The sequence below is a fragment of the Microcaecilia unicolor genome, chromosome 7 (assembly GCF_901765095.1).
Source record: "Microcaecilia unicolor chromosome 7, aMicUni1.1, whole genome shotgun sequence".
Taxonomy (NCBI): Eukaryota; Metazoa; Chordata; class Amphibia; order Gymnophiona; family Siphonopidae; genus Microcaecilia; species Microcaecilia unicolor.
This window is the reverse complement of record NC_044037.1, coordinates 187,822,068-187,837,186: the sequence shown is the minus strand read 5'-3', so window position 1 is coordinate 187,837,186 and position 15,119 is coordinate 187,822,068. Positions and strand designations below refer to the sequence as shown.

Genomic DNA, 15,119 nt, shown 5'->3' with positions numbered 1-15,119 from the left:
GTTTTATGTAAGATTCAGTGGTGTAGCTACGTGGGGCCATGGGGGCCTGGGCCCCTGTAGTTTTGGCCCTGGAGCCCCCTGCCGACGACCCTCTCGACCACCCCTCTCGCCGCCAACCCTCCCTCGCCGTCGGCTACCTTTGCTGAGGAAGAACAGGACCTCGGCTGGCAGGGGTTGAGGTCCCCCGCCAGCAAAGGTAGCCGATGGGGGGGGGGGGGGGGGGGGGGGTCAAAGTTGTTGGTGGTGGTGGTGGTGGTGGTGGTGGTGGCGGCGGCGGCGGGGGTCAAAAATGGAGGGGGAGGGGGCTAAAATGTGCCCCTCACCTCGGGCTCTGGACCCCCCTTCCGCCGAAGTCTGGCTACGCCCCTGGTAAGATTATCATCAAGACACTCAAAGACCACTTTTAATGACCTGCTGTCATATACCTTTGTGCCAACGGATTTTATTGTGATAATGCTTTTTAACTGCATTGCTGTCTGAAGTAGCTACTTGCTCTGTGTGTGTTTGCAGTTAAATGTATCTAAAAAAAAGGTTTCTACAGTTTTCAGTTAATGAGATACAATAAAAACAAGTCTGGCACATACTCTGGACTGACAATTCCTGAAATGCTCTAGATAAAACACAAGTCCATGTTGGGTTCCTGAAAAGATGTGGGATGTATTGTTCCTATATATTTCTTTAATTTTATCTTGAACAGTGGATGATAAATAACAAGTTGTTTGTGGACACTTTAAATGTGCAATAAGAAAAAAATTCTACACATTAGGACTTCTGGAATCCATGATTATACTTTGGATATTCACTGATTCCATTTCACCAATAACACACAGTTATCTATAAAATTCTACTTTACTTTCTCTGATAAGCAGGAAGCATAGAATTGAAGTTATTATATAAAGCTGCACTTGAATAACAATTATTCAGAAGTGGCAGAAATACTGCTTTTACTTCCATGATACCAAACCATTCATTTTTGGTTTTTCTGTTTTTCTTTTCATTAGATATTTTAGTTTTGCTTCTTCACATATCCTTTTTATTCAGGGTGCTTAGTTTTAGGCATTAACAACAGGGATAAATGTCAGTATTTTAGTCATTCATGTAAATGGCCTCTTATAAAACACTAATCAGCATAAAAGTATATGCGTTTTTCACAAGGTGCATACTTGGGACAGTGAATATGCACATGAATGGAGTTTGGGCAGAGAAGGATACAAACAAAGCAGATCAGTCAGTGGTTTATTTGAACGACTGACTGATCTTTGTTTGTATCCAGGTTGGATTTTGCAGATCCTCTGCCTTGCTGTTGTTTGGGTAGAGTATACAAGTACACATGAACATTACAAAATACTATGATTTATGTGGTTTCTTGCTAACATCTAGGCATGAGCATTTACAGCAGACCTAGAGCTGGTGTAAGTGCTTGTACCTTAAATAAAGGCACATTTTCAGTCACTTACGCTAGTATTTTATAAAGAAAGTAGTAGCCACTTACTATTCTTTATAAAATAGGCTTAAAATAGACACCTTAAATAGCGCTTTTAGGAGGCACAATGTTATTAAATTACCCTCCATTTAACTACGCAAGCTCAACAACATATAAGAGTTGCAGGCATAGACCACTTCACGATTAAAGTGGTTGGAGCCCAACGTGGACAACTTGCCATGTATGAAAAACATAACTAAAATTCTTGGATACCATATTTCTTTTTAGGATACAAATCCCATCTGGTATTGCTCAAATTTAAAGACTTGCTTTTCTTTATCAAAGGGCTGAAAAATCTAATTTCATTTATGTATTACAGTAAGAAGAAATTGTTAAATCTCTACAAAAGTGAATGGAAGACAAAAGTTATCATTAAGCACATCTTAACAGAACACCCTGGCATATTTGGGGTGATCTGCAGTAATGACATTCACATCATTTTCTTTGTAATCACATATTTCAAATTATTGCTTCTTGGCAGCTAAAAGTAGGAATACTGCACTGAATGTCAAGACCAGAATTCTAAGAATGCAAACAAATCGATTATCATTGCACGTTCCTATAGGCCATCACAGTAACTTGCTAATGATGAGTGGATGTTTATTCCTCGACAGGCAGCAGCTGAAAAGAGGTAATACAGTTTATGAGCCAGCTGGTGGGGGCAACCCAAACTTTCCCCTGCCGAATCCTGTCTGGATGGTATTTTGAAGTCTTTTCATAGATAATGTACTGTGTGCAGAAGCTTTGGTCAGACCCAGGCTTTGCATGATACGCCACTGTATTGACAGTTTGTGTCACATCACTGTCTGGCTTCGGTTGTCTGGTAAGAATTTGCCCTCCTGCTGCTTTCACCAAATCTGCCAGGTCATCCTTTTTGTGGCTTACAAAATTTCCCATAAAGAAAAAGTAGCAGCCATCGAACAACCTTGGCATCTGTTAAAGAAACAAAACACACTAAAATCTGTCTCAGATCAGAAATAGCATTAAGTGTTGAAAATTACAGTTTAGCTTCTCTTTCAAAATGTTGAACAGATATAACAAATGGAGATACCAGAGAATACTCAAAACAGCAGCAACAAAGAAATTTATAAGGCTATCTTCCCAGGAAGTGTTCACGTTACCTGTTGATGGCATAGTAATCAATAAGATTCTGATTATGCACAGCACTCAAGTTTTATATAAACATGATACCTACACTAGGATGGACACTGTCAGGTGACAGGAGATGTGGACTTCATGAAACTGTGGCATGAAGTGGCACTAAGCTTGATTTTAATTATAGAATTATTGAAATTATAGCAGTATATATTCCTAAGCTTACTCACACACATATTTACTCCTTCAATGTTTTTTTAAAATTTGTAGAAGCACTTTATTGAAAATCCAAGTAACAGAGAAAATAACATTCCAATGGAAACAACAATCCAAACCCTGCATATCGCAAAGAAAATTAACAATGACAAGCATCTATATTTTAACATAAGTTTTATACAACCCCCACCCCCCCAAAAGCAGAGGAAATCAAAAGTCCTCCCACCCCGCCTCCTCCCAAAGAACAAAATATAAGAGTAAAACACAAATTTTTCCTCTCCTTAAACAGAATAAGTAGTCAAGAAAGGAGCCCAAAGCACCTCCTACTTAAGAAAAGTCACTCTCTTCATGGCAGTTAAACATTTCATATCACAAATATACCACAATCTTGTAATCCATTGTATCAAAGGAGGAACAGTATGCTGCTTTCAATATTACGCCAAATTAAGGCAAGCCGCATGAAGAGCATGCTGAACCAGCAAAGACTGCAAATGAGTAAGGCCTGAAGGTTTCTTACCCAACAAAAAGACAGCTGGGTGCCATTGCACCAGGCAGCCAAGCCATACCTGAAGGCGAGACTGCACAGCCCTCCAGTATGCCTGAGCCTTAGAGCAGGTCCATCAGATATGACCCATAATGCCCAACACTGCACCGCCCCTCTAATAATTCGGAGAAGCATCAAGAAAAATATGGTGCAACCTCGCTGGAGTAAGGTACTAGCAATACAAAAACCTTTATCACGCTTTCCTTGAGGGAAAATGCCAAGGAAAATTTCAAACGGGCCTTCTCCAAAATAAGCCAATCATCTGCAGAAATCATAACACCTAACTCCCTCTCCCAGTTTAACTAGTGGAGAACATACAGCTTAAATCCATCTAGTCAAAAAAGCATAAAGACAAGTGATAAGCCCAAGTGTGATCTTAGATTCCTCCAAATAAGACTCCTCTCACAAATTGCTACAGTGAAACAAAGGAGTATTCAAAAAATGCTTCACCTGAACATAAGCATAATGGCCAGAAGGCGAGAGATAATAGTCGGCAGAAAGAACATCAAAGGAAACAAATTCTTCCTCATCACACCTCATGACCCCAAGTATCCAATCCCTGCTGAGCTCAATAAGCAAAAGAATTCATTCCCATCCCTGAAGGAAACAGCAGATTGTGGGCACTCAGTGTATGCTGAGTCAGAGAATAAGAGGCGGTAAATAATGAGTCTCAATAATAAAAAAAGTCACAGAGATAGTGGGGCACAAACCCCCAGGCAAACTTCTGTACTTTCCTGGAAGCCAAATAAGATGTTTCAACAAACAAGAGCCCACCAAATATTGTTCAAGATGAATCCACAGCTTATACCAGAACAAGTTGGGGACACCCAAGCCCTCCATCCACGTACGTTTGTATAAAAATGCTTGAGGTAGATGAGGATGTCTATGATTCCACACAAAACGAATGAGGCTATCTTGCAGACCAGATACAAAAAGATCTAGGGAGACAGAAGGGAGTACCTGAAATAAATACGAGGGAGCACATTCATTTTAAGGGTTGCTATCCTCCCAAATCAGTAAAGTTCCATAGAGGCCCAACGATCCAAATCCCAAATCAACGCCATCTGAAGAGCAGGATAGTTAGCCTCAAAGAGTTCCTGGACATTACCCGAGATCTGAACTCCTAAGTAATGAATCTCCTTAGAGGTCCATTTAAAAGGAAAGGAAGACTGCAGAGTGTCCAAGAAACTAGGTGCCAACCCAACTGTCAAACCAATAGACTTTGTAGCATTCAACATATACCCAGAGACAGCCGAATAAGCTGTAATTTCTTTTATAAAATTAGGAAGAGAAATCAACAGACACGTAAGAGATAAGAGGATATTGTCTACAAATAATGCTATTTTAAACTCCTCCAATATCCAGGTTAGTCCTGATGGCCACAGCAAGGGGTTCCATAACCATAGCAAATAAAAGAGGAGAAAGGGGACATCCTTGATATGTACCCTGGAAACAAGAAAATAAAATAGAGTTCCCACCATTAACCCTAACACAAGCCTTAGGCGAAGCATAAAAAGCCCCGATCCAAGAGCGATAAAATGGCCTCACCCCAAATGTATCCATAACTTTATCAAGAAAGCCCCATTGGACCCGATCGAAGGCCTTCTCTGCATCTAGCCCTAGGAGGCACATTGGTTTACCCTAGACTTGAGATACATGAAGCAAGTCCACCGTCCATCACTTGCCGCTGAGCCACAAATCTCATCTGGTCTGGGTGGATAAAGGTAGGGAGCAGCCCAGCCAAGTGATTGGCTAATACTTTAGCCAAAAGTTTACATCAGTATTCAAGATAGAAATAGGATGGTAGGATGCACAGTCTGTCTATCCTTATCAGGCTTAGGAATAACAGCCAGCCATGCCTCCATCACTGACGGAGGCACAACTCACCTTCCCGGACAGAATCAATAATATGAGAGCCAACTCTACAGCAAAAACCTTAAAGAATTCATTAGTGAAATCATCCAAGTCAGAAGATTACACAGTTGGCAAATCTTTAATAACCTGTAAAACTTCCCACACAGTAACCGGAGCCTCCAAAACCTCCCTCTGCTGAGACAATACCAGCAAAGCCTGAGTGGCCAAAAAGTGGTCCATATCCTCTGACTGGATCACATCATCCTCTGTAAATAAAGTCCGATAGAAATGATGAAAATGCTCCCCAATCTGGGAAGATTTAGTAAAAATGACCCTCCCGAATCCTAAAGATGCAAAAGCTGCCTATCAGCCCTTTTCCTCCGCAGCTCAGTTGCTATAAGGTGACCTGGATTATTACTACATTCATAATGTTTGTTTCAAATGTGCATTAACAAACTTCAGATGATCATCATAAAGAGCGACTAACTCTAATCTGACAACCTGAAGATTTTGAAGGTCCGACACCAACACTGAGCCTCCAAAAGTCCCAACTATTCTAAACATTGAGCCAAATGGGCTCATTGAGCCTTGGTTCCCTGACTAGCCTGTTGGAGAAAGAAGCCCCGAGAGACAGCATTAAAGGCATCCCAAACAATAACCAATGGAGGTCCAGAGTCCATATTAAGATCAAAATACTTTTTCATAACATTGATAAAACCCTTGCATAAGTCAGACTCTTGTAACAAAACACTATTAAAAGTCCATCTACGTTCCCTAACCTCCTCACATAAGGAGGGCAGGATCTGAGATAGTAATATTCCCTATAGAGGAAGAGCAACTCACATTATGTAATGTTTTATCCAAAAAACTATAAATAATCCGGCCCCTAGCAAAAGTCTGCAGAGCCAACAAAAGTTGATTTAAAAAAAAAAAAAAAAACGATCCTGATGCTCATTTGGCGCATAAACACTAGCAAGAGTCAACTCCTCCTGAGAACCAAGGGACCCAGGTTAAATTCCCACTTCAGCTCTTTTTTTTCATTAATTGTGAACCCTCCAGGGACAGAAAAATACCTACTGTACTAAATATATAAGACACCTGCAAGCCTGAGACTAATGAAGTGGTGTACATCCAGGTACAATAGGTATTTTTCTGTGCCTGTAAGGCTCACAATTAAAAAAAAAAATCAAATCACAAACAGCTGAAGTGGGATTTGAACCTGGTTTCCCTGATTCTTAACCCACTGCTCTAACCATTAGGTTGCCTCTCTGCCTGGATGTCTGTGTGGCCCTTGTCCCCCCTCCCCCCCCCCATTCATTGACATTTCGGTGTGTAAAATGGATGTTCAGGCTGGACTTTTCCAGGACGTGGATGTCCATCTCATATATATCTTAGAAAAGACCGTACCATGTTCTAAAATACATATGCGATGGACATCCATTTATGACATTCTGAATTGGACACTCATATTCTGCCACTCCACAGGTAACCAACACCATTCTATTAAGAATGAAGACTCTACCCCACTTGGACCTTTTTACAATTTTTATTGCCAAAGACCTTTTTCATCATACTCAAATATAGCAAGTAGACAAAGTACTAAAACCTTTTTTCACCATGCATGGTCTTATCTGTTAAAAATTCCTCACGCTACTTAATAATATTCCATGAAAGTCCTATTATGTATGTACAGCAATAATTTAAGATCTACCAAATCAAAGCAGAAGAGAGGTGAAGCCCACTGCAGCTCCTTAGGCAAGTCACTCAGCCATCCATTGCCCCAGCTATAAAAATTTTGAGCCCTCTAGGGACAGAGAAAGTACCAGCATATAATATGTAGAGTGCTGCTATTTCTAGTAGCGCTATAGAAATGATTAGTAGCAGTATCAGAGCACAGTAACCATATTCACAAAAGATCGCAATCCATCTAACATGGCAAAAATCACTATGTATGTGCTTTGTTGTGATCTAAAATCCTGGCAGTAGTGAAGTAAATGTGATTTTCACTACCGCTGTCACTATACATGAAGTTTTCCAATTTATCTTCAAGAACAGTAAACATCCATTTCAATAATTAAAGCCAGTGGCCACTGTATTTTTAAAAATACTAGCTGTAGTGTTAAAAAAATATGTGTATTTAATGATGCTTAATGTATATGTAATAAGGTGAATAATGCTGGCAGTTTTTAGGGAAACAATCAGGACCTAACGGTCAACTACAGTGGGGGCTCTTGAGAAAGCCGGAAGCGAAACGGGTCCGTCGGGACCTGTGTTCACGACTGAGCAGCCAGTAGTACAAATAGAATAAGTGCCTTTTTTCTTTATTTTTTTACATTAATTTGTAAAATAAGGAGATTATTATTTCAGAGCACTGGGAGGTTTTTTATACCCGATTACTTTTTCACTGTGAGCTCTAATTTTTTCGGCTAAACAGTGTTCCGGTCTAAGTGACTGTGTGGAGCCACAGAAGTATGAGGTTTTTCCTCCCACTTTTATATTAGACAGTGCAAATAACGTGCTCAGAAGAGCACAGTAGTCCCTAGTGTGCATGTACAAGATTCACAGTGGGTTTTGTTGAGCAACACATTTTATAGTGAATCAGATCTATTGTTCCTGACACTTATGTAATATGGTGGCCTCCAGTAACTATACCTATAATGGTGATGCTTTAGCAGACCTAAAGTAAATTATATAGTTATATTCATAGCAGATGAATATGGTCACTATATGACTAGTTTTATGTTCCTGCGCCTAAGCATTTATGGTTTATTTACTTACTATACTGCCTTTAGCTAGGGACATAAAAGCGGTTTACAAAGTTTAAGTAAAGTAAAGTAAACTAAACACAAAGAATATATAAACAACAAAACCAGAAACATCACATAATATAGGAAGTCCAATAACCAGATAGGAAAGATTTAAGATACAATAGACAAAAACACAGGTACCGTTCATGGTCTACTGAAATCAATTCAAATCTACATAAGCTAGAAAATAAGTGAGCTTTAAGCGTGGCTTTAAATTTTAATCAGCATGGTTCTGCGCAAAGTCCTTAAAGCAAAGAATAAATAAGGGGCCAAAAGGAAAATGCTGAATAACATGTAGAGTCAAGATGTGCCTGTGATATTGGTGGAAGAGAAAGGAAGAGTTCTTGGAAAGGGTCGAAATGGCCTCTAAGGAACTAATAAAGATGACAAATATAAAGGAATGCCCTTAAGTAGGGCACTATGAGTGATCAGAACCACCTGATTAACTTACAGTATTCTATAAGTTATAGGTGTTGGTTTGAGCAAGCTCCAACCATGTATACTCCCCCTCAAATTATGCGCAATGTAAGTTATGCAGGTATTTACAGAATAGCGCTTAATTGGAATTTTGGCATTTACACAGTATGTAAACACATACATGCATAAAGTCCATTATTCTAAATACTTTGTTATAAAATTGTCCTCTTAGCGCCAAAGTAACTGGAGTGATTTCTGCTGACACTGTGTATGTATAGTGCAGTGGCGTAGCCACAGGTGGGCCTGGGTGGGCCAGAGCCCACCCAACAGTAGCACACGTTTAGCGGTAGTTGGTGGGGATCTCAAGCTTTGCCAGCTGAAGTCTTTCCACTGATGGTAATGAAAACGCTACTCTCCACGATACTGGCATCTGTGCAAGCTCAGTTTTCAGTGCATGCCTGCTGCAGACTGCCAAGGTGGAAAGAAGCATTTTCCCACCTGCTGAGATATTTTTTGGTGGTGATTGGGGGGGGGGGGGGGGGGGGGGGAAGAGAACACTTGGTACCCACCCACTTCTTGCCTAGGCCCACCCAAAATCTGTTGTCTGGCTACGCCCCTGGTATAGTGCCTTTGAAAATTGGCGGCTTAAGGGGTTCTATGTTTACTAGCCACAAGTAAATTGACAATTATGAATAATCCTTTACATATATTACTGCTCCATACAACTGTTTCAAGTAAATGTCTACGAACCACACAATCTAAAGCTAAGAATTTAAAAGAGTATTTATATACTTCAGAATTACCCACACTAAAAGGATCATTGATAAGTACAGTTGATAGAAATCCAACGTTGAGACATTATAAATGTGACAAATCTACAACTTGTAAAATCACTTTGCTGCTGAAATAATTTCAGAATCTAGCTCATGGAAGAACTGAGGTGGTGAAATATTTTACTACTTGTAATTCTGAATATGTGGGTTATGTGATTAAATGCTCTTGCTCCAAATGGTATACAGGAAAAAAGATAATGTTACTGCCTTTTAAATTTTTGTATTCTACAATATCACTACTTAGAATTAAGTGCCTGAGTAAGGGCACATTTTGGGGTAATTTAATAACTCAGCACACATGGATAAGGTATGCACATACTTTTCCTGTATGGGCTTTCATAAATTTTCAAAATGAAAGTATACATGTAATTTTACTTTGAAATTCCCCCCCCCCCCCCCCCCCCCCCCCCCCCCAAAAAAAAAAAAAAAAAAAATTGGTGCTTACATTTATATCTGATCTTTAATACGCACAAATTTTCTGTGCTAATTTATGTACAAATGACTGAATTTTAAAAGTATATGTACAAATAAAGATCCATACCCAAGCTTGTTCCCAATAATGTCTTCACTCAAATCCAGGTAAAGTGAAGTTACTTACCTGTAGCAGATGTTCTCCGAGGACAGCAAGCCAATCATTCTCACAACTGGGTGATGTTATCCAATGAAGCCCAGTGTGGATGCTGCCCAATGCTCTGTTTCTTTAAGGGGCCTTTGGTAGCACCCACCGTGCATGTGTGGGTGCCATCCCACCTAATATGTGTGTTCAGGATAAGCAGTCTAATGACATAGTTGCAAAAGACAACTCCAAGGGGAGAAGGGAGGGTTTGTGAGAATGACTGGCCTGTTGTCCTTGGAGAACACCTGCTACAGGTAAGTAACTTCAATTTCTCTGAGGACAAGCAAGTCATATCTCACAACTGAGAATCCCAACCTAACAGGTTCATCAAAAACAACAACACTAGGAAAATAGAGACTTGAAATGGCAAGGCCTAAACAATGTGAAAAAGCCCCAAACTGGTTGTGAAGGTACAGCCTGGAACAGAAATAACAGGCATAGGAGGGTGGAGTTGGATTCTAGACATCAACCAGATTCTGAAGGACTGTGACCAAACTGGCTGTCAAGTCAGGTATTTTGCTCAATTAAGTACTGAGATGTGAATGTGTGGACAGAAGACCATATTGCAGCCTTGCAGATCCCTTTGATACAGGGTGACCTCAGGTGGGCTACCGACACAGCCATGGCTCTGCTGTTGTGAATCATAACATGATCCTCCAGAGACTGCCTAGCTTGGGCATAAATGAGAGAGATGACATCTGCCAGCCAGTTGGACAAAGCAAGCTTGCCTATGGCTACCTCCATCCTGTTGGGATCAAAAATAAACAAAAAGCTGGGTGGAATGTTTTAATCTGGTCCAGACAGAAGGCTAAGACTTGTTTGCAGTCCAAGGTATGAAGTGCACTTTGGGCTAGTTAAGATGAAAATCATGACACCACCTTAGGAAGAAACTTTGGGTGAGTGTGACCTACTTTGTTACGATGAAACTTTGTGTAAGGTGGATCCGCTACTAGGGCCTGGAGCTCATCGACTCTGTGAGTTGAATGACCGCCTCCAAAAATATGACCTACCAGGAATCAAGTGGCTCAAAAGGAGCTTTCATCAGCTGGATGAGGATGACACTGAGGTCCCACGACACAGTGGGAGGTTTGACAGGGGGCTTTGTCAACAGCAAACCTCACATGAAGTGAACTAGAGGCTGTCCAGATATGGGCTTACCTCCCACAGGGAGATGAAGGGCACTGACTGCACTGAGGAGAACCCTTATAGAGTTGGTTTTCCAACCAGACTCCAAGAGGTGCAGGAAATACTCGAGCAGTTTTTGCGTAGGATATGCGAGATCTTGAGCCTTGCTCTCATACCATATGGCAAACCTATTCCATTTAAAAGGAGTAACTTTTCTTGGCAGAATATTTTCTGGAAGCCAGCAAGACTCTGGAGACACCATTAGGTTCAAGGAGGCAAATTCTTGGCTCTCAACATGCAGACTGTGCGAGCCACAGACTGAAGGGTGTTCTGATTGATGAGGATCGGAAAGCACTCCAATCTCCACGGTTCTTCAGGGGATCCCTCTTCTTTTGTAGTTAACCACACCTACCTTGGCCAGAATGGGGCAATGAGGATCATGGAGCCCTTGTCTTGCTTGAGTTTCTGGCGAGCCCTCCCTATTAGAGGAATGGGAGGATACACACACAGAAGACCTGATCCCAATGGAGGAGAAAGGCACCTGACGCTAGCCTGCCATGTGATCTGAGTTTGCGGCAGTACTGAGGGACCTTGTTGAGATGAGTAGCAAAAAGATCCACTGAAGGGGTGCCTCACTCTCAGAAGATCTTGCAGGCAACGTACATGTTGAGACCACTCGTGCAGTTGCATTACCCTGCTCAGTCTATCCGTCAGACTGTTCTCTTTCCCTGTCAGATACATGGCCTGGAGCACTATGCTGTAACTGGTGGCTGAGGTCCACTTGATGACTACCTCCTGAATGAAGGAGTAGAATCCCATAACCCTGCTGGCTGCTGCGGACCTGAGTGGCAATGGCTAACAGAATATCCACCTGTACCTGTAGGAGGTAGGCCCAAACTTGTACCGTGTCTAGCAGGGCTTCAGTGAACTTCAATTGAAGTAATATAGATTGCAGGTGGGATTTTGGGTAATTAAACATGAACCCTAGTAGCTCCAGCACCCGAATAGTCTTCCTCATGGACTTGAGAGCACCCTCCTCTGACGTGCTCTTGCCCAGCCAATTGTCCAAGTAGGGAAACACATGCACGCCCAGTCTGGGTAGCAACACAGTGACTACTACTAGACATTTGGTAAAGGCCTCTAGAAAATGACAAGACCAAAGGACAGTAAGTGATACTGGAAGTGGTGTTTCCCCACATGAAATCAGAGATACTTCTTGTGACTGGGCAGTATCTGAATGCGAGTATAGATATCCTTTAAGTCCAAAGAGCACAGTCAATCGTTTGCCTGAATAATGGGGAGAAGGATTCCCAGGGAAATCATCCTGAACTTTTCCTTGACCAGATACTTGTTCAGGCCCCTGAGGCCTAGGATGGAAATGGGCTTGACCGTATTGGCTTTGAGTGTTCCTCTGCAAGTACCTCCTTGTGCCAAAAGCTGAAATAAGATGCTCTTCAGGAGCAATTTGGAGAATACTTGTGCCAATGGAGGCGTAACTGTGGCAGACAATTTGGAGAACTCACCAAATCAGAGGTTACAAGGGGCCATCTTTCCTGAAAAAAAAAAAAAATCAATCTCCACCCACCTATTAGTAGGTCATCCAGAATGGCTACTTGGATGGCAGCTATGCTCTCCTGAAGCAGTCGAAAGTTCAACTCTTACTTTGACTGGCAGCTATGCTCTCCTGGAGCAGTCAAAAGTTCAACTCTTACTGGAAATCCTGCTGGGGCTTTGGGGTGCGCTGCTGTCTGGACCGGGAGTGCTGGGGTTGGACGGGGCAGGCAGGAGTGTACCTATGCCTTTGACAGAAATAGGTACTCCTACGAGGTCCAGCTGAAAACCTCTGAGAGGAGACTGTTGCAGAAGAAGGCTGCTGAGAAGAGGGACTTGATGGTATCAGAGTGCTTCTTAATGAGGCCTGTGACCTCTTCTACCTTGTCCCCAAAAGGTTCTCTCCTTGGCATGGAATGTCCGCTAATCTCTCTTCAACCGCTGGTTCATGGTCTAAGATGCGCAGCCATGAAAGTCTATGCATCCTGACACCTAAGGCAGAGAGGCTGGAGGCAATATCAAAAGTTCCCCTGGTCAGGTAAATTCTTCACTTCTTTTGCTCCATGGTCAGGAACTTATTTTTACCTGGGGCAATGGAGGGTTAAGTGACTTGCCCAAAGGCACAAGGATCTGCAGTAGGAAACAAACTCAGTTCTCAGGGATCAAATTCTACTGCACTAACCACTAGACTACTCCTCCACTCCATAAGGACACCCGGTCCTCCTGAAGCATGACCCAGAACCGGTTGTTGAGGGCAACTCAGTAAGAGCAGCGCTGGTGTGGAGACAGCCTATGAACCTGTCTGTGCCGAATCAGAAGCATGAACACAGCTGGAAGGCGGCTGCAATATCAGCACCTCCTCATGGGGGGGGGGGGGGGGTCCTCTCGATGTTGACACCAGTGCCCTGGTGCGCCCGATTATTGCTCTTCTTAGGCATGCCTTGGTGTCAATCATCAAGTCCCACTGTACCGATGTGGAATCCTCAAGTCCACTTAGTGTTGGGTCCAATGCAGACCGATCCCGGGGTACTAACACAGCGCAGATCGAGGTAGGGGAAAACTTCCTCAATGCCGGTGCACTCCCAGTGTCCGAATGAGCCATCTCAGCCTTCTGGGCCGATGCTTCTGATGCTGACATTGATGGACCAGACTTGGCACCAAAAAATTTTTTTCACGCTGATCTCTACGACTCTCTAGTGCTCTTCTGCATGCTTAAGCAGAGGACACAAGAATGAGTGTCATAGTCTGGCCCTAAGCACTGGAGACACCAATTAAGGGGATCCGCTCCAGAGACAACCCGATTACACTGGGAACAGCGCTTAAAGCCACCGAGAACCTTCTGGAGCATGGAAAGAAAAACAGCCAAATTGCCAAATCAAATGGTTCAATGGTGAGGGTGAAAAGAGGCCACTTAACTCGAAAAAGCTCGATGGATCCTGGCCAGAGCTCAGGCCTAAGAGGGCCCATGGAGCTGAAAAATAAAAGTAAACCTCAAACTGGACAAAAGTAAACTAGGTGCATTAGGGGGAGCAAAAAAAAGTAAAATAATGAAGAAAAGATGTGAAAACTCCCACGGGGAAGGTGCCAAGGTAAAAAATAAAATGAACACAATGAGCAGAGACCAAAACTGTGACCTCTTTTCTCGCCAGAAAAATGAAGACTGTTGGTCCCGTACTCACATGTCAGGTGGGAAGGCACCTGAACATGAGTGGTGGGATGCTGTTAAAGGCCACTTAAAGAGTCAGAGCTCTGGGCTGCATCCACATCGGGATCTGATGGATGATGTCACCCAGTTGTGAGGTAATATGGCCTGCTTGACCTCAGAGAAAATTACAAAGGTTGTATATGTATAACTGCTCCTGCACGTCTGTCAGGCCTGGTTTTACCCGTGATAATGCTTTTGAAAATTACCCTCTATAATTGTAGTATCTGAGCAAAAAACAAAGAAAAGCAATATTTGGATCAAAACATAGAAGTCTGTCTCAATATATACCAGATGTTCACGGTTGAGCCTTCCTCTTTGTGGACCATCAGGTATTTCATATCCCTCCTCTTGTTCTCGATCTCTAGTTGCCAAACATATTTTCACCCCTGGAAGAAAAATGTAGGAGGCCGTTTATACACATACATACACTAACAAGGAAAAACGCTGTTTAAAAATGCTATATACGTGAATACCATGGCCAGTATTGCATGACACTGTCTATAATATGATTCTGTATATCCCCTCCTCCTCTCTCCCCCCTCCCCCAGTTTGAGTCTAGCCAAAGCAGAAAACCTAGCCATAGTTTGCAAGATAGGTCAGGTGGTTTGAAAGCAGGGATCTGACCGCGGTTTAAAAGATAGGGAGGAGCAACCTATCAATGGTGGCATGATTGAACAATTTAACTTTTTATGGTGAGACATTTAGGCTTTGATCCCATCACTGATGATTTTACAGATGCAGCAAGTATTCTGAAGTGGGGGAAAGGTACAAGAAAGGGATTCCTTGCTAACAGAAGCTGTTGTTGCACCCAAATGAAAGCATGCACCTCAGAGTCTAATGACTGAGAATAAAGATCCTGCAAGTTGAGTACTA

The 15,119-nt window shown here is 42.3% G+C and overlaps 1 protein-coding gene across 2 annotated transcripts in view; it reads right to left on the bottom strand.

Annotated features, from left to right (window-relative positions):
- Positions 1-321: 321 nt before the first annotated feature.
- BARD1 (BRCA1 associated RING domain 1) overlaps positions 322-15,119 on the bottom strand; it is a 169,770-nt gene continuing 154,972 nt past the window's right edge. For both annotated transcript variants that reach the window (XM_030210467.1, XM_030210468.1), the window contains 2 exons: positions 14,535-14,632; positions 322-2,416 (listed from right to left, as the gene is read on the bottom strand). In XM_030210467.1, the coding sequence (XP_030066327.1) occupies positions 2,084-2,416; positions 14,535-14,632 (431 nt within the window). In that variant the 3' untranslated portion in view covers positions 322-2,083. The remainder of the gene's footprint in view (positions 2,417-14,534; positions 14,633-15,119) is intronic.